This window comes from Anomalospiza imberbis, chromosome 4 (genome assembly GCF_031753505.1).
Source record: "Anomalospiza imberbis isolate Cuckoo-Finch-1a 21T00152 chromosome 4, ASM3175350v1, whole genome shotgun sequence".
Lineage (NCBI taxonomy): Eukaryota > Metazoa > Chordata > Aves > Passeriformes > Viduidae > Anomalospiza > Anomalospiza imberbis.
In genome coordinates, this window is record NC_089684.1 from 70,263,497 (window position 1) to 70,281,345 (window position 17,849).

The 17,849-nt window shown below is 49.9% G+C and overlaps 1 protein-coding gene and 1 long non-coding RNA gene across 6 annotated transcripts in view; both read left to right on the forward strand.

The window, feature by feature from the left end:
- Positions 1–17,849, forward strand: part of LOC137473238 (uncharacterized) — a 121,131-nt gene that overhangs the window by 90,995 nt on the left and 12,287 nt on the right. The window lies entirely within an intron of this gene.
- The window catches only part of RNF24 (ring finger protein 24), a 30,897-nt gene that overhangs the window by 3,402 nt on the left and 9,646 nt on the right, over positions 1–17,849 (forward strand). The window contains exons 1-3 of one of the 5 annotated variants that reach the window (XM_068189070.1): positions 2,521–2,894; positions 5,114–5,196; positions 14,483–14,632. In XM_068189070.1, coding sequence (XP_068045171.1) covers positions 14,490–14,632 — 143 coding nt within the window. In that variant the 5' untranslated portion in view covers positions 2,521–2,894; positions 5,114–5,196; positions 14,483–14,489. Of the gene's footprint in view, positions 1–2,520; positions 2,895–5,113; positions 5,197–11,877; positions 12,147–12,686; positions 13,164–14,482; positions 14,633–17,849 lie in introns of those variants that run through there. The other 4 variants (XM_068189073.1, XM_068189069.1, XM_068189072.1 and 1 more) reach the window with 4 other exon arrangements.

The following is a 17,849-nucleotide window of genomic DNA, read 5'->3' on the forward strand; positions in this document are numbered from 1 at the left end:
TCAGATGAGGAATTCTGTGTGCTACATGGGAAATAAGGTGATGGCTGCTGGTTGCTGCCACTGTTCTTGGCTGGAGAATGTTCCTAGCCCTGTCCTGGGGGAAAGGCAGGGAGAGGAGGAGGATTCCGTGGCAAGGAAGCAGCAGAGCTGCTCAGGACTGTGGATCTGAACCAAGCCTGGAGGTTCTACCCAAGAAGAGCCAACTTCCAGTTGCTTCCTGGACTAAATGATGTGTGGGATTACAGGAGGACACCTGGCTTTGCAAGGAGGGCTTTTGTGCTTCTGGACCATCTCTCCAGGCATTCCCCCTTGGGTCACCCCTCCCAGTGACCTGCTGTCACCTCCACTTGGGCTGTGTGGCAGAAGACATGTTTGAGTGATTCACTCCCAACCATAAAACAACACTTGGATGTGGAAAAGGTGGAGAGAGGCACAGCTGGTGCTTGTTTCCTGTTCCCACCACCTGCACCTGGAGCCTTCTGCCTTGGGATGAGAGAGCTGAGATGTGGTCCTCCCTCACCTTGCCAGGCTCCTGCTGCACAGTAAACCCAAACAAGCCCATCCTTGGGGCCAGGGCAGGAGGTGCAGATCCTTCTGGTGGTCCTCAGCCAATTTGGATCGTTGGTGTGGAAGCCTGGAGGGTGTTTTCTGGGGTTGAAGCTCCCCGGGTCTCAGCAGTGGCTGGTGTGACCGAGCTGGGTTTGTTTGTTTTTGTTCCTGCAATCATTCCCCTTAAAGCTGAGTGTTGTTGACACAAGATAAGATCGGCAGTCACAGCCATTCCCTCCCCTGTCACTGTTGCCCTGGAACCGCTCAGACTCAGTTTGGGAGTGGCGGTCCTGCTGTGCCCGTGTCCCCACCCCGAGTCGCTGACAGGGCTCTAAAGCGGCATCAGTGATGATGTGATACCGGGCTTAACTGCAGTGAGCCCAGTCATCGCCTGGGCCCGGGGGGTGCCCCTCCTGCCTTGAGGAATGCCAGCGATCCCATGGAAAACGCTTCAGGAGAGGATCCCAGCCCACGTGGTTTTGCTACAGCCATGGGCAGTGGTGATTAGCTTCCTGTCCTGAGGGATGGGACAGCCTTGACATTGACAGTGGGCTGGAGCAGGGCCTGTTCCTCAATCCCGGGATCACTGCGGTCACTGCTGGAGGTGGAGCTGTGTCATTTTTGGATGCTGTTCCCTCTGGAACAGTAACACAGGGAATGTGTCATTTTTCTACTTGTCTGGCATGTTTAAATTCCACCAAAGAACAAAAAACAGTCCTGAAGGGCTCCAGCTACATGTGGAGGGCTCCTATGTCCTGCTCACAGATGGATGCAGTGCTGAAGGGATGGCGAGAGGAGACGAGCGCGGCCCTAATGCCAATGAGTGGATGGGTAGCAGGAGCTCATGGACCAGATTAGCTGGAAGCAGCTGGCTCAGTGTAGCTGAAGGCTGTGAGGTCCAATGTTGGAGCTGCAGCTGGATCAGGCTGTGGAAAAAGCAGAGACATCGAGAAACAGGAGGAGCAGCGAGGGCAGGGTGGTGGGAAGCCTAGGCAGGGATGTCCTGCTTTTTCTGCTTCATCTTCAGGACTGTGAGTGTGTGGAGCAAGAAGGAATAACTTCTCCAGGCTTATTTTGGCTTTAGTTTTGTTTTTGGGTGGGTTTGCAGGACACCAAGACTGCTGAAGAACTTGGGTTCTCCTGGCTTTGAGGGGGAAAAGGATCTTTGCACGGGATAATTCTGGAGGCCCATCCCAATGTTTGAGGGACAGCATGCTAGCCAGGTCCTTCAGTGTGCTGTCTCCATGGAGGCAGGGGATGGAGATCCATGTGGCAGCACAGCCACAAGGGTTATTGATGTGTTGGAAACCATGAAAGCCCCTGAGAATGGTCATGAAGGAATTTGGACTTCTCCAAAAAGGCGATGGGATTGATAACCCAACTGAAGTGCACCTGCACCAGCACCCACAGCGTGGTCACCAACAGGAGAAGGATCTGGAAACCACTGTGCATTAGGAAAGCTGTGACATGGTAGCCAGCACAGAGTCATGTGGAATGACTCAAACATATGGATTGCTGCAATGGATGGGGATAACTTTCCATGATTTACCAGCAGCCCTGGCTAACTGGGAGGTCCCAGCTGACTGGAAGTGAGCAGATGTGACACACAGCTACAAGAAGGGCAGGAAGGAGGATTTTGGGAACTACAGGGCTGTCAGTCAAGTGACAGGAGCAGATCAACCTGAGTGCCCTCATGCAGCACCAGCCGGGCAGTCAGAGGATCTGGACCAGCCAGTGTGCGTTTGTGACATGCAGGTCCTGCCTGACCAACCTGATCTCGTTCTGTGACAAAGTCACCTGTTTTAGCGGATGAAGGAGAGGCTGTGGGTGTGTCTTTCTGGACTTTGGCAAGGCCTTTGACACCACTTTTTCGTGGCAGGGGCTGAACTCACTGTCCCTGGAGGGATTTAAAAGCCGTGTAGAAGTGGCACTTGGGAACGTGGGTTAGTGAAGGCCTTGGCAGTGCTGGGTTAGCAGTTGGACTCGATGGCCTTAGAGGGCTTTTCCAACCTAAACGATTCCATGATTCTGTGATTTTATTATCCCCTCAGAGGATTAATCCCACCACTAATGCAGCTTTTCATTTGCAAAGCGCTTTAGAGGAAGTTGTGCCAGGAGAGTGCTTGGAGAGAGAAACTGAAAGTGCTGAGCAGGAGGCAGCTGCCCTCCTGATTCCAGCCTCTCCTAGCCTGTGCAGTAGGAGTGGGTTTCCCAGTTTCGTGGTTTCTGGGAGTATTTCGGGGAAAACACAAGAGCTCCGTGACCGTGCAGCTTCCCAGACGTGAAACCAGGGCATTTCAGCTCTCCCATTGGTCCATTGAAATCCAGGAGGAGCAGCCTGGCAGGTAAGAAAGTGGGTGAAGCCAAATTACCCATCAGAACTGGGTTGGAGGGATCAGAGTCTCCCACCTGACAACTTCAACAAATCCACCCGAGTGGATCGTGCCTCCCACTGACCGGGACTCTCGGATTTTAGGGACCGAGTTAAACTTCTCTCCACACAGATCTTTGTCCCCAGCCGGCAAATATTTCCTCGGCGCTTTAACGACTCCCATTTTCTTATTGTTCCCTGTAAAAACCTGTCGCCAGGCTGGGCTTGCCCCGAAGCAATTTCCTGGTTCTGCTCAAACGAAGCTGCGGGGTTGGGGTTTTTCTTTCGCCTTTTAGATGGGAAGTGTTGGATGACAACCCAGTGTTTTCCTCTCTTGGCGTGTGGGGTAAAAGATAAGGCTTTTGGAGGCTGTGGCCGTGGTGGCCATCTGAAGTGGGATGGGATTGTGTGGTGTTGGGTGGTTTGAGGGCTGGATGAATTGGGATGTGCTGTCTGGAGCCTGTCTGGTGGTGCTCTTGTGGGTTGGGTGTCTGTCAGCTGAGCCCAGCACCCCAGTCTTGCTTGGCATTCATACCAAAACACCCTCACCATTGTGCTGAGCATTGTTTGGGGGTGGCACTTTGGGAGTAAAAGCAGGAAAAATTGATCATTTTCTCAACTGTGGCTTTGCCTGAGGGATGCTGAGCTGTTGTGTGCTTCTGACCGTCCTTGGGGCTTCCTCCTTGTATCTCCTCCTGAAGCATTTCCCCATGCAGCTGCCAGTGATGCAGTGGGAGGAACAGGTCGAGGAGGTGATGGCAAAGGCCTGGGATGTGTTGCAGCCAGGGGAGAGGGATGGAGCTGCAGACAAGCCTTGACATCAGGTGGTTGATTCCAGCCTTCGATGCTAAAGCTGGGAGCGGGAGCGTTGCAGGGAGATGGGAGATGGGACTGCAATGGGGATGGTGGGTATTCTCCCAAAGCCAAGAGAGAATTTGTGCCTGAAGACTAAAAATCATACTGTCCTGTAGAAAAATGGGCTGGAGAAGAGGGATTCTGCTGCCATCCTTTCAGGCACCTCCAAAAGGAAGGGTTTTAAGACAAGCTGATGGAACTGGAGCCTTGTTTATACTGAGGTTGGAACTTGAGCCTCTTAAGGTTTCTTTTTTGGATGAAATTTAAAAGAGGAAAGAAGTAAGCACTGATAAACGTTTAGTTTCTTTCTTAGAAAACATCTGTTTTCTAACAAAAATTGTTTTTCTTCTCCAAAAGATCCCCTGAATCCTTTCTGCTTCCTTTAGGTTTGATTTATCTATTGATGTTCTGAGCTGGAACACCCAACTTAGTAGCAAACTGCTTGATATCAAACCCCAGACTGTACATTGCCTGCTTCATCTTCTAAATCAAATAATTTATTCTTCAATATTATGAGTCACTCATTGTGAGGGTAGCAGCAGATCCCAGTCTGTTTCCATGAGGGTGCCACATTATATTTTCCTTATTAACGCAGGTCCTTACCACAGAGCTGTGTGGATGAAGGCTGCTGCATAGCTGAGCACAACTTAAGTTTTGTTGCTCAGAGATTTTTTCTCTTTTTTCTTATTATTAAAATGATGTTTTCCTAGGCCAATGGAGAACAAGTCAGGTGGTTGGGACGGATTTTTTTTTTTTAGCTGAAGCATCCTTTTCCATAAGAGTTGGAGCCCAAAGATGAGTTGTGAAGCCCTGGTAGGTTGCTTGTCCAGGATGGGATCCTGTCTTGAGCCTACTGTGGATGGACTGATCAGGCTTGTCTTGGATACCCACATCATTCCAAACAATCCTCTGCAGCACTGGGTTGGAAATCCCCCTTTTACACCCCAAAACCAGTCCTGATGCAGATTTCTCTGTGAGGACTCGCTGTGTGGCAGCCATCTCTGCGGGCTGCTCCGTGCTTTTGTTTACATCTGGTAGAAAACTTCTTAAATTTCCTGGCAAGGGAGTAATTCTAATCCCTTTCAATGAGATCAAGGGATTAGTGTCTCAGATGCTTAAAAAATTGTGAGGATTAGCCAAGCCTCCCCCCCATTCTTTCTATGCCATGTAACGCCATCGCCGTGTTTTAAAAGGGGATCTCTCTGCTGTTACCAAGAGCTGAAGCAATTTCTGAGACCCTCTGCAAATCCAAGCATTTAAAAACCATGTCTTCATCCTCTCCCTTGCTCCCTCTGGATTTTTGTGCAATTTTTAGGGTGTTTTTCTCTTTTCTTCCAGCATCCCTGGTACCAAACCGCAGTAGCTGTTCAAGCAGATACGTTGGGTTTGTGTGGCTTGGCTGCGTTGCGGCGCCCGTGCGGGTAAGTAGGGAGCTGAGCCCAAAGTTTTCCTTCACAGAGACTTGCAAATTCCCCTCTTGAGAAGACCAGGTCCTGAAAAAACGTGTTATTTCACGAGTTTGCCCCTCATTTCAAAGGATTTGGGCTTTTGTGGTCCATCCCCAGAGGGGAACGGCGCTTCTGGGCCAACAGGATGCTCTCACCCCAACTGTTGGGAGCCAGGATGAAACTCCACACACCCACATTCCTGCATCCTCTTAATTACAACCTGCACTTTCATTAGGACTTGCTCCCTAACCAGCTCACGGGGAGCTGACAGGGAGGAGGGTTTAGTTCAAACCCTGTTGCCTCTTCCCGCAGGGCGGTTTTTAAATGCCTTTTCTCCCGGCTCGATGGCTGCGTGGTCACTTGACCTGTGTGAGCAAAGCCATCTCGAACTGCCGAGTGGTAGGAGCTCGGAGCCAGGAATTCCTGGCCCCGACCCAGTAGAGTTTCAGAGGCAAGCTTTTAAATATATACAAAGACAAGCTCATAATTTCCACTCTACTAATGAGGCCACGGCGTTTTCATTGAAATGTGCCAATAGGCGCCGTGGTGGTATTTTAGCAGCCTTGTACTGTGAATCCAAATGTGATTTAACATGGCAACCCCCGCAGAGCCGAGGAAAACCGACTTCTCCCGCTGAATTTCAATGATGCTGCTCAGCAGCACCTCCCAAAAATCCCCTCCGTGGTGGGACCTCTCCTTGTGTTTCATCTCGACAAAGCCTTTCCCCCCCACGTTGGAGAAGGTGGGAATGGGTTGAAAGGGGATATTTAGGAGGGGAAAGTCTTAATTTAAAGCCTGGGTTTAAGAGATGTGTGGCTGGCTGGTGCGAGGTAGCAATTTAATAACCGGGCTGGCCAGAAATATCATTAAATTGTAGTGAAAAAAAATGGAACGTGAGGGCTCCAGACATTGTGTTCTCTCTTGACCTTTAAAAAGCCACTCGAAGCTGCCAGCCTGCTCGTTGCTAAGCCACCTCCTTAGTGCCACTCATATATTTTCCCTTCTAGTAGGCGATTCAGCACCCGGGAATTCGTGGAAATCCAACAGTAAACTGTTACACGCCTGAAATTCCCACTGGTGGTTTTTAGCTTTGTAGCCTTGAAGCATTCGGAAAATATTTAGCAGGTTTTGTTCAGTCAGTTGCAAGAAAAATGTAAATTTTAAGTAACTCACAAAAGGTGTTTGGTTTGCTTTACTTTTTTTTTCTTTTTAACAAGTTGTGCATCAGCAGCACAGCTGTAAATTGGGGTTTTGCTTACTTAGGGCTCAATTTATGAGGAACCCCTGTAAGAAGCAGCATCCTTGGCAAAGGAGGGATGTTATCAGATGATGTTGAAAATTTACACCTAGTTGTCCATCACCTCCTGGCTGCAGACCCCTGGGGTATGGGTGCACCTGGATTTTAGAATCACAGAATCATGGGATGGTTTAGGTTGGAGAGGCCCTTCAAGACCATCTCATTCCACCACCCTGCCACGACCAGGAACACCTTCCACTAGACCAGGTTTCTCCAATGTGGCCTTGAACATTTCCAGGGATAGGGAATCCACAACCTCTCTAAACAACCCATGCCAGTGCTTCACTAAGGTGTCTTCATTTTCTGCACCCCACTAAGGTCAGACCACGATTCCAGGAGAGTAGGGAAAAAGGATGATATCCCATGGCATCACCCTTGGTGCTGAGACTCTGTGACAGAGGAGGAGATGCATTTGTTGGTTGGTGAATGTTTCTCTCCAAGCACCTCACTTGGCTGTGAAAGTCTGGATGTGGAAAAGTTCCGTTTTCCATTTCCAACTAAATTTTGAGGGGTTTTCCATCCTTGCAGCCACCTTTCTTGTGCCAGTCCCATAGAGGTGAAGCAGTTTTTGTCCTGTTTCCATATAACTCCCAGGAGGTTTTTTTTTACTGGACTCTATAAAGTGTTGCAAAACCATTCCAGTCTCTGTTAGCAAGGGAGAAGGAATGATAAAAAATAATGCTCCCCTAAATCCCAGTACTTGGGTCAAAACCGGGAAAGGGTGGACTGTCTGTGCAGCTCATTTTTTGGAAGTATTAGGAAAAATTGGAAACAGCAGTGACGTGGCATTGGTGTGAATTCCCAGCAGGCTGGGGTTTGGGATTGTCTGGGTTTTCCTGAAACCTTTTTCAGGCTGTCAGGATTGTAAAATACAAACTTGGCTGGATCAAAGTGGTCTCAGGGGAACAGCTGCTCCCTGGGATTTGTTTAGGGACTTTTTTCCCTGGTATCCACTCACCAGCTTTTTCACTCTTCTCATCCAGCTACCTCTTCTTCTAAATTTTTACCTCAAATATAAATGATGCAATTAAAAAGGGTCCACGGAGTGCATTCCTGAGGACTGAAACCCAGGGTCCAGGAGCAGACAGCAGCAGCAGCATAAAGAGGAATTCTTCCCTCTGTCCTCATGCTGCTTTTCCACCACAAGGCTTTACAGCCATCTGGATCCCCTTTCAGTTCATGACCCCCCTCACAAAAATCCATAACCTAGCAACCTTATTTAGTGCCAACGAGATCATTCTGCCTTCCTGTTCCCAAATTGTGCTTGGCTCCTCTGACTGCCTTTATAGGATGGCTGCTGGCAGCGGTGATCCCATCACTGGTTCAGTGTGCTCGTCTCCAGCAGGATTTTGTAGGATTATTGATCCCTGTGTGTTGCAGTGATTTTTTTTTTTCCCTCATTAAAGGAGCTTAGGAAATGGGGGGAAAGGGGGTTTAGGAAGTTGTTTAATCCATCTGCTTTTCAATATTAGAGTGCAGAGGGCAAGTTGCTCTTTGGCTCCATGGAAAGTGATTGGTTTTGGTTCAGCCTGAAGACTACTTGATCAAAGTGGGATATTTTTTTATTTCCAGATGTGATATTTTGGGAGCCCCCATTGCTTCCCACAGCTCTGTGTCATCACCCAGGAATTTTCAAATTCTCTGGAGTGTTTAACACCAATTTCTCTGCTCTGACCCTTTAGCTGCATAGGCCGAGTGTTTCTCATAGTTTCCAGTTTGTGTTCCCTGAGGAACCTGTTCATTGGGGAGCACTGTGAACGAGGAAAACCTACCACAAATGAAAGTGGGAGCTTATTCCCACTTGCCTGTGCTCTCGTTGCTCTTTTTTGGCTAAAATACACCCAGATTTAATAATGTGTGTCCCACCACCATCAGCCCATATAGGGAAGTGGTGGCTCCTGCCTCCTCTTTTCACCTCAGGAGTACAAAGAGGGCTGGGGGCAGGAGAAGGCAGCAGCACATCCTTTCCCACCACACTTTGGGGAGGAAGAGTGAGCTCACCAGGTTGTGACGTTGGAACTGTGTGCCAGGAAAAGAGCGGGGGGAAATAATTATAAATCCCCAAAGGCAAAGGGGAAAAATGCTTTAAGTGTTATTTCATCTCTGAGCAGTGAATTGAGCTGTCCTTGGGCAGCTCGTGTGAGCCTTTCCGAGAGAGGCGCTGCCAGCTCTGCTTCAAACCCTCCTGGGAAGTGATTCCTAACTCTCATTCCTGATGGGAACTCAAGCAGGGCTCTCCTCCAAACTCTGCTTCCCCCTCCTCCAGACTGCATTAAATCGTGCTATTGATTTTTTCTTTCCCCTTCTATTTATTTTTGCCTGTTTTCCTGGAACTTGCAAAATCAGCCCTGAGCAAACCTCTGGTTTGCTTTTCCAACAGCGCTGGGAGAAAGAACTTGACTTTACAGTGGGTGATGGGAGCTGCAGCTGACCCATTTCTGCACGTTTCTCTGCCAGTGGTAGCAAAAACATTTTCCCACTTAAAGGTTCTCTTCAGTTGTAAAGTTCTGGGATTAATTGTTTCTTCAACTGTCTGGAATCAGAAGGACTTGCGGGAAATTGCAGCAGTGCAGTCGTGCTGCCGGATGTTGCTTTCCTTAGACTTCCCTATTTTTTTCCAATTGCTTTGTCGTGTTGTCACATCACTTGCTGTGTCCCTTGCCCAGAGGCAGTGGAGAGGGTTAAGGTTTTGTGTTTGGTGTCAGCCAGCTGGGGAACACAGCCAGGAAATTTCCTGATTCCAGTTCAAAAAAAGCATCGGATCCGCTCTCAGGGAGGAGGGATCAAAGGTCCAAAGTGTTTTGTGCTTGGAGGTCAGTTTGGTTCCTTGGATGTCTAGGAGCACAACAAAAACCCACCAGCACCTCCAAGCCTGCAGGCAGCCAAAATGGGTGAAACAAATGGGTTTTTGTACTGTTTGACACCCAAAAGTTCTGTCTGTTGCTGTGATGGTGCTGCATCACCCCAGCCAAGCTTTGCTGGATCCCGGTACAGCTCTGCCTGTGGTGTCAGGGACCCGTTGTGATGTTCCTTCTTCCCTAATCAACAACCCTGCCAAGCCTTGCACCATCCCTCATGCTCCTCCATTCCCTGCCAGGTTTGTGGAGTGAAGGATCTGGGCCAGGTTGGATACTTGGAGCTGGCACTGGATGCAGCATCCCCATGGTAGCATCGGAGCTCTTTGAAATTGCATCATGCCAAGAGCTTTTGTTTTCCCCCCATGCTCAATCCTGTTGTTCCTTGGTTTTGGACAGCAAAGGCCATCACTATCACTCCTGGCTGGAGCAGCACTGAGTTTTCCCCCCCCCTCGGTGCCAGGCAAAGGTGGTGCAGCTGCGTGGCATCTCTGGGGCGACGGCGATGCTGGTTTGGGGTTGGCTCTGCAGCTGCCTGTGATTTTCCCATCGCCACGCTGCGGATCCTGGCGCTGGACCAGCTCCAGAGACGGAGCTGAAGGAAATTCCTTCCAGCTGCTTGAGGTCAGGGCTTCGCTTTGCTTTTGGGGTCCACGAGGGGGATTTTTTGCCTGCAAGTTAAACAAGGGCGTCTCTGGCTGCTGCTTCTTAACACCTGGAAGAATCTTTTTCTTTTAAATATTATCCTGTTAGTCATAGCCATTAAATAACCTTCCTCCTGTAGAATCATTCCATGGAAGAATACCCTGCTTTGCAACACAGCTTGGGCTGTTTCAGAAAGGTCTTGTCAGCTGCTCCCAGTTTAACTTTCAACCAGTTAATAACGCTTTTGGTTAAACCTGTCTGAAACACGTTGCGAAACGCCTTTGAAACTCGAGACGCCGTTCACGCCCGCTTGAAACCTTTCCCATCGATAAAATATTCCAGCTTGGAGTTTGGCCACGGCTTAGCATTCACTTTTCCCTGTGATTTGTGATTTCAGGCCTGCCTGTGTCTGGCTCCACTGGGTGTTTGAAGCTCAGTTTTTCCTGGAGATGGGTTGGCTTTGCCAGCCCGGCCAGTGGGATGCCCGGACCACCAGCTCCATCCAGTTAATGGCTGAGGAGATTCAGTCTGAGTTTGCTTTGAACCCCTGTGGAGAAAGTTGTTTGTCTTGAAAACATAAAGTAAATCCCTCTAAAAACAGGAGTTTATTTACAACAGCAGAGGCAGAAGCCACCGCTCCACCCAGCATGTGGGCTGTATTTAGGTGTGAGGATGCACAGCACATGCATGGCCCCTTTATGCACGGATGTTATAAATAAATAAAAATAAATTTTTTTAGAAAAGAACAACCAGCTCCTTTTAATAAGTAAAACCCCAAGAAGGAGCACACAGTTCAAATCCATGGGGCAAAGCAGCAGGAAAGCAAAAATCTGCAGCTTTCAGCCCATGGCATTGTTTAAAGTGGCATCCCTGGTGTCACCCCCTGGCTTCAGGGACCACAGCTCTGCCTCACTCCCCTCCTCCTCCCTGCCTCAGTTTCTCTACCTGCGAGAAGACAATTGCATCCTTTATTAATCCTTGTGAGATCTCCTGGGGAACGCTCTGGGTACGAGGTTGGCCCCTGTATTAAGGGCTTGCTGTGGCTCTAATGGGGATTAATTTGGGACTTGGTTCTGTGAGGTTTACCTTTCACAGCCCAACTGTAATCAAAGCCTGCCACCCTGGAGCTCGCTGACCTGTGACACTCCCTTCCTTGGCTGCTCGATGGGCCATTAACCAGCACTTTGGCTTTTAATTAAAGCTGGGTTTTGTCCTGCTTGGAGAAACATGGATGTGCTTGTCCCCACGTTGCTGCGTCATTGGGGGGTGTAAGGAAGGAGATGTGGAGTTCAGGTTGTTCTGCCTTTTGTGGCTCTCTGCATCCCAGGACAAGGAACCGTTGTTCCCTGTTGTTTTTCACAGAATCATGGAATTACAAATTACACGAAATCATGGAGTGATTGGGGTTGGAAGGGACCTTAAAGACCATCCAGTTCTACCCCCTGCCATGGGCAGGGACACCTTCTACTATCCCAGGTTGCTTTAAGCCCCATCCAAGCTGGTCTTGGACACTTGCAGGGATGCAGGGGCAGCCACAGCTTCTCTGGACACCCTGTGCCAGTGCCCCCTTTTCTATGTGCAGCCTGTGTCCCCCATCCCAGGGGTTTCAGGGACCTACTGGGGGCCATGGATGCCCCACAAGCATCATCTCCCTGCTCTGATATGCCTTGACCATGGAGAGAGCAACAGGGAGGCTTTTGTTCTGCACCAGAAACTTTTCATCCTTCCTTATGGCTCCTTTTTTATTTCTTTTGGCTGTGCCCTTGCAAATCTGAAGCAGCTTAAAATACAGTTCCTCCCCCCACTCCCCTTAAAAAAAAAAAAAACCACAACGCCAAAGCTTGGCTGCTTGAAATCATCAGATTTCACTGGAGTCTTTTAAAGTTAACAGTTTCCTGGATCCTGGGCAGACTAACTGATTTTTTCCCCTTTAACCTCCGTGTTTTTTGCTGTAACATTTCTCAGCTGTTGCAGCAGGAGGGAAGGAGGACCAGGGCAGCTCCAATGTGGAGAAGGTTATTTCACACGGGGGTTGGATGAATCTGGTGTGGGATTCCCTGGATTTGCACCACAGGGAACAGAAGGGTTGTCCCCACAAGGCTGAGCCTCCACGACATGGCTGGCAGGTAGGTCATGGCTGTGTTTGTGACACCCTTTATGCTGGTGGGTTGGTCTGAGCTCTGTTTCTGCTGACTCTTTATTTGCTGAGGGCTGTGATGGTTCCTGGTTTTCCTCATGGATGTGGGGACTGGTGCAAGAGCAGCACAGCTCAGGTGCATATGAGCATGAGGGATTTTCCTGGCTTGATGGGATTTGCTGCCCCAAATGCAGCCTTGGATGTTCCTTACCCACGGAACCTCTTAGTGGGATTGCTGAGAAGAGCATCACAAGTTAAAGGAGTTGTAAAGTAAAGAAAAGCTACAGTCCAGTGCTGGTTGGTTTTGTTGCTTGTCTTCCAAGAGTTGTTCCTCCTTCCTTGCAAAAAGTCACCTGGAGCTTTCCCAGACTGAGGACGATTCTCTCCGGGTGGATGAGGAGCTGGAGGCAGCCAGCCTTGGCCAAAGGCAGTGATTATCAGCACGAGCCCGAGGGTGAGGTGGGGCAGCATCCTCCAGCTGAAACATCCTCATGCCACGAGGGTGACCAGGGGAGCCCCTGACCCGTCCCAAATCCCTCTGACCCGGTGGGACTGAAACCCAAACCCAGCCCTGCGGCGCCGAGCTGCGCATTAACTCCGCCGGAGCTGGGAACAAAGGTTTGGGGGCTGGATTGGGCTTTTTAAAATGTATTTGCAAAGCAAACCAGCTCAGCTGAGCGGAACAGGCGTCGGTGGAGGAGCGTGAGCTGCTGGGTGGTTGCTGGGCTATAAAATCCCATCCCCACCAGCGCTGGCAGGGGGATGTGCCGGCTCCCCGAGCTCTCGTAGCGTTTCCACGTTGGCCAGGAGAGGTTCTGAACATGCGTGTTGGTCTCTGGAGGCTTTAATCAAATCCAGGCTTTACCAGAAATCGCCTCGAAACTTCCAGCGAGCTGAGGAAACTGAAAGCAGCCGGAGCAAGGAGGCTCCCGGGCGGGTGTTTGGGGCTGGCAGGGATGTTGCCTTCAGCAAGGGGATAGTCCCGGTGAGACAGCCGGGATGAGAGGTGAGTCTGCTCCCCGTGGGAAGTCAGAGGAAAGCACACAGGGTTTGGCAAAAAAAGGGCCTCAAGGGGAAAAGGAGATTCGGGAGTGAGGATGCTGCTTGAAGGGACAATCAGAGGACACTTGGATTTTGGAGCATCGCTCCCTGGCATGTGTGGGTTCAGATCCTGCGGTTTCCCCACTGTCTTCCCACCCTGTGCAAAATGAGGAGCTGTGCAGTTACTGCGCCGTGGAAATCTCCCCGCTCCAGGGGAGGGTTTTGTTATCCCTCGGTGATTTTATTTGGGAAACAAGGCTCAGACTGCAGGTACTTTCCTTGCTTGTAAAACTTCATCGCACGTTGCTCTCCCGTGGGCAGAAGGGAAAACAAGGTGTATTTTTAACTTCCTTTTCTAAGCTGGGGGCAGGGGAACTTTATGCCTGGCCAGCAACGGTTGTGATCATCTGAGGGCGAACAGTTCAGAGAATGATAGGAAGATAAGAGATAAATAAGAGCAATTAAAATCCTGGGGGAGAGGATTTGCTGAAATCCTTATCCCAGACAGCTGCTCGGGGTTTAATTGGGGCTCTCCGAGGGGAGGGAAGTTCTGGTCACGGGTCCCAGACGTGGGACATGGCAGCCAAAATTGCTGCCTCTTCCTCTTGGCTGCCCCTCACTGTTGCCTCGGGGCTTTCCTGGGGGGAAGGAGCCTGGGGCTGTGCTGAGCAGTAAAGCTGAAACCTGCAGAAGTGCTCTTAAACCACCAAACCTGCGTCTCAGTTGGGAAAACGAACAAAGCCTCCTTTACAGAGTCCACAGTCTCCCCATAATTTCTCTCAGCGGCGTTGCTGTGTGTCCTGGGAATGTCCTTGTTCTCTTCCTTTTCATCTTTGATAATTTTGGTGGAGGATTTCTATGGAATGAGGAGTCAGAAACCACTGGAGGGGAAGGCAAACTTGCCTTGCTCCAAGGCTTCCCGGCTGCTTTCAGTATTTTTACCAAGTTACTGTGGGGTTTGAGGGACACTGGCTGCAGCTGGGGCTGCTTGGATGCAGTTCCTGCCGTCCATCTCATCCAGTGTTTTAACTTGAAGGATGATGTGTGAAAGGAAAAGAGCTGGAGGAGAAGCTCACAGTGGGAGAAGGAAAATCCCAGCCCCAGCTGATGCAGCCCTGCTTTGTTTTCAGGGTTACCAAGATGGGAACTTGGTTTTGGGCAAGGAGCGGGGGATGAGTGAGAAGTCATCTCCAGCCCCCTCCTCATCCATTCATGGGACCACTGGTCTGCAAAGTGCATCCCTAAGGAATGTCACATCCATGTGTCTTCTCCGTGTCTCCACAGCCTACCCATGAGCTCAGACTTCCAGCATTACAGTTTCAGGATGCCGAACATCGGGTTCCAGAACCTTCCTCTCAACATATACATCGTGGTTTTCGGCACAGCCATCTTCGTCTTCATCCTCAGTTTGCTCTTCTGTTGTTACTTGATCAGGTAAGGGAATATTGTAAGGGAATGTTCCCCAAGAGCTTCCCTGCTTCCAGGCCCATCTCTGATCCCTCCATCCCAAAAAGAGGATGGCAGCACCTTATTTCTTCGGCACCACCAATTTCCTTGACACATCTTATGCTAACCTGATGTCCCACAAAGCAGTCACATTATCCACTTAAAAACAGGAGATACACATTAGCTGACAGAGGTATGGAATTGTGCTCAGCTTCTCAGAAAACCTGGAAAGGGATGTTTCATGGTCCCTGCTTTCTGCTTAATGTTTCAACACATTTCCCTCTGTAATGAGTAACTCGTGTCCTGCGTGCCTAAGGAATGTTTAATACCTGCTCCGTTGCTTATTGAACACAAATTGCTCCTTCAACGGCACAGTTTGGAGATTAATGATGCAGAGTTGATGTGTTAATCTGGGCAATGGGGGAGCAGGATGGCAGGGTTAAAGGTTGTTCCAGTTTGGGGCTTGTTTTAATTATTTTATGGGCCATTGGGGAGATTGTTGGGCTGCTAATTGAGAGGAGAAACTCTTCCTGACAGAGGAAAAAATGAGGCAAGTGGGGAAAAACCACAGTGCCTGAGAATCGAGGTGGTGATGGAGATGAGTTGTGCTGATAACCCAAGATGGGTGGCTGGCTGTGCTTCAACCTGTGCCTGGGAGCAGAGGTCGTCATTCTGCCAGCAATGGTAGCCAAAATTCTGCATTCCCAGAGCTCTCCTCTCCAACTTTTCCATCCCCTTCCCTTCCCCTCTGGCTTTCCAGCTGGCCCCAGCTCCCTGCAAGCTGTGCTTCCATCACATCCCTTCCCTGTGTTCCTGTAAAACAGGTACCCAGTCTCTCCTTGCACCATAGCAGCCAGTCCCACCAGGTTATCTATCCAGAGGGTATTGAAAATATTTTATCCTGCTCCTGTAGACCAGGGAAGCGAGATTTCAATGTCAACCTTCTAATTACTTGATAATTTCCACCCATTTTCAGTTCTGTATGAAGCAAAACCTCGCAGACGAGCCCAAACTCAGGTTTACCGAGGGGTGATTTGGGCTGCTTGGGCATCATATCTTATTTTTTTTTCCCACAATTATGAAAATTATGTTTTGAATGTGTATGAAAATAGACCTGAGGTGTTCAGAGGGCTCAGGGACTTGTTTTGCTCAGGTGGAGCTCGAGTCTATATGGCTCACTTAGAAAATTGCAGAGGTGTTTGGCCTTTGAGAGTATTTTCCTGGGCACTCGCTGGGTGTGTTATGCCCCAAAGAAGGAATAACAAGGAGTAATGTCTGGAAGGTCAAGCCAGAAAATCTTTAAATTTAGAAGCTGGAGGCGTGTTGTAAGAGAGAGAGGGTGAGTAACCGGTGAGAGAAGCCAGCAAGGAAGTGGCAAGTCCTCCGTCTCCTCACGTCTTTAAATCAAGACCGAGCACCTTTCCGGATGAGACCTTTTGGCTCCTGTTCCCGAGGCGCTATTTAGCAACCCATGATAGATGTGGAGTTGGATTAGGTCATCCAGTGATCCCTTTATAGCCCAAAACCCTAGAGAGACTCTACAAGTGGCTCTTCAGCCCTCCTCCCTCAGCTCTTTTATTGGCAGGACAGAACCAAAACAGGATCCTCCAGCCCCCATTGGGGAGGGTTTTGCTGTGCTGTGGGTTTTAGCTGTGCCAGTGTCCCAGGAGCATCCACCTCCACGGAAGCTGCTCTGTAATCTCAGCTCATCTGGGATATAAAAGTCTGAATTCTGGTGGGGTTTGGGAAGCATTGTAGGTGGACAACAGGATGAGGACCACCCACTTGCAAGGGCAGAGAGACCAACAGAAGGACAGGGTGGTCCCCTCCAGAGCTCCAGGGCTCTGCTTCCATCCGTGGGGGTTCTTTGTTGGTAACAGCAGCTCCTGGCTTTCCCGTAGGTGCAGCACCAACACACCCCTTCCTCTCCCTCCTTTCCCATAACTCCACATCTCCAAACATTTGGCAAACACCAGGCAATGCTCATGACACCACCCTCAGGCCCTGGTTCTCATTTCCTGCTCTGGATCAGAGCAGCCCCTGAAGCTCTCCCCTCATCCCCAGCTGGGGAGGCATGTGGAGTGTGGAAGAGCCAATATCAGGTGTATTCACCCCAAATCACAGAGCTGATGGCATTAAATAAAAGATGTGCTGGGGAAGGAGAGGACACGGGCTGTGCTTTTCAGCTTTGTCAATACAGGCTGTGCCACCTGCTCCAAGGGAAGGAAAAGTGACATTTTTAATTGGATTGGCTCAAAACAAGAGTCCAGTAGGAATTTCACAACAAAAATCTTCATTGCCTGTGCACTGTTCAGGTGATCCTTGAGCTCTTCTGCTGCTGCAGACCACTCTGGCCAGAGCTCAGGTCCCTCGTGGCTGCTGCCTCTGCTCGGCAAAATTACAGATAAGAAAGGAAGAACAAGGAAATGAGATTTTGCAGGCAGCTGGTCGTGTCTGATCTCTGTTGAATTAATGGAAGTGATAAACTCGTGTTGCCTCCAGTCCCATAAAACCCAGTCCAGAAGGATGCTGAGCTGAGCAATGCCACCCTTGCTGTGGGTCAAGTCTGCAGCATCCTCTCTCAAATTGAGCTTTGCTGTGGATCATTCGGGGCTCATCCCTGCCCAGCCTGGAGCAGCTCAAAGTCTCTGGGAGGCTCAGGGTACACAGCACCTAAAAAGCCTCTTTTTTTTATAGGGTTGTTTCCTTCTGCATTCAGACCTGCCAGGATCCAACACAGTGGTTGGGTTTTGTGTTCAGAGAAAGGAATGGAGGTAGAGAAGGGTCTGGAGCACAAGGAGAAGCTGAGAGAGCTGGGAAAGGGCTCAGCCTGGAGAAAAGGAGGCTCAAGGGGGACCTTGTGGCTCTGCACAACTCCTGACAGGAGGGGACAGCCGGGGGGGTCGGGCTCTGCTCCCAGGGAACAGGGACAGGAGGAGAGGGAACAGCCTCAGGCTGGGCCAGGGGAATTGGATTGGATGTTGGGAAAATTTCTTCACCTGAAGGATGGTCAGGCATTGGCACAGCTGCCCAGGGCAGTGTTGGAGTCCCCATCCCTGAGGAGATTTAAAAATAGTGTGGATGTGGCACTTGGGGACATGGGTCAGTGGTGGCCTTGGCAGTGCTGGGGGACTGGATGATTTTAGAGAGCTTTTCCAACCCAGACAATTCCATGATTCCATGAAGAGCCCAAGGAGCCCGGCTG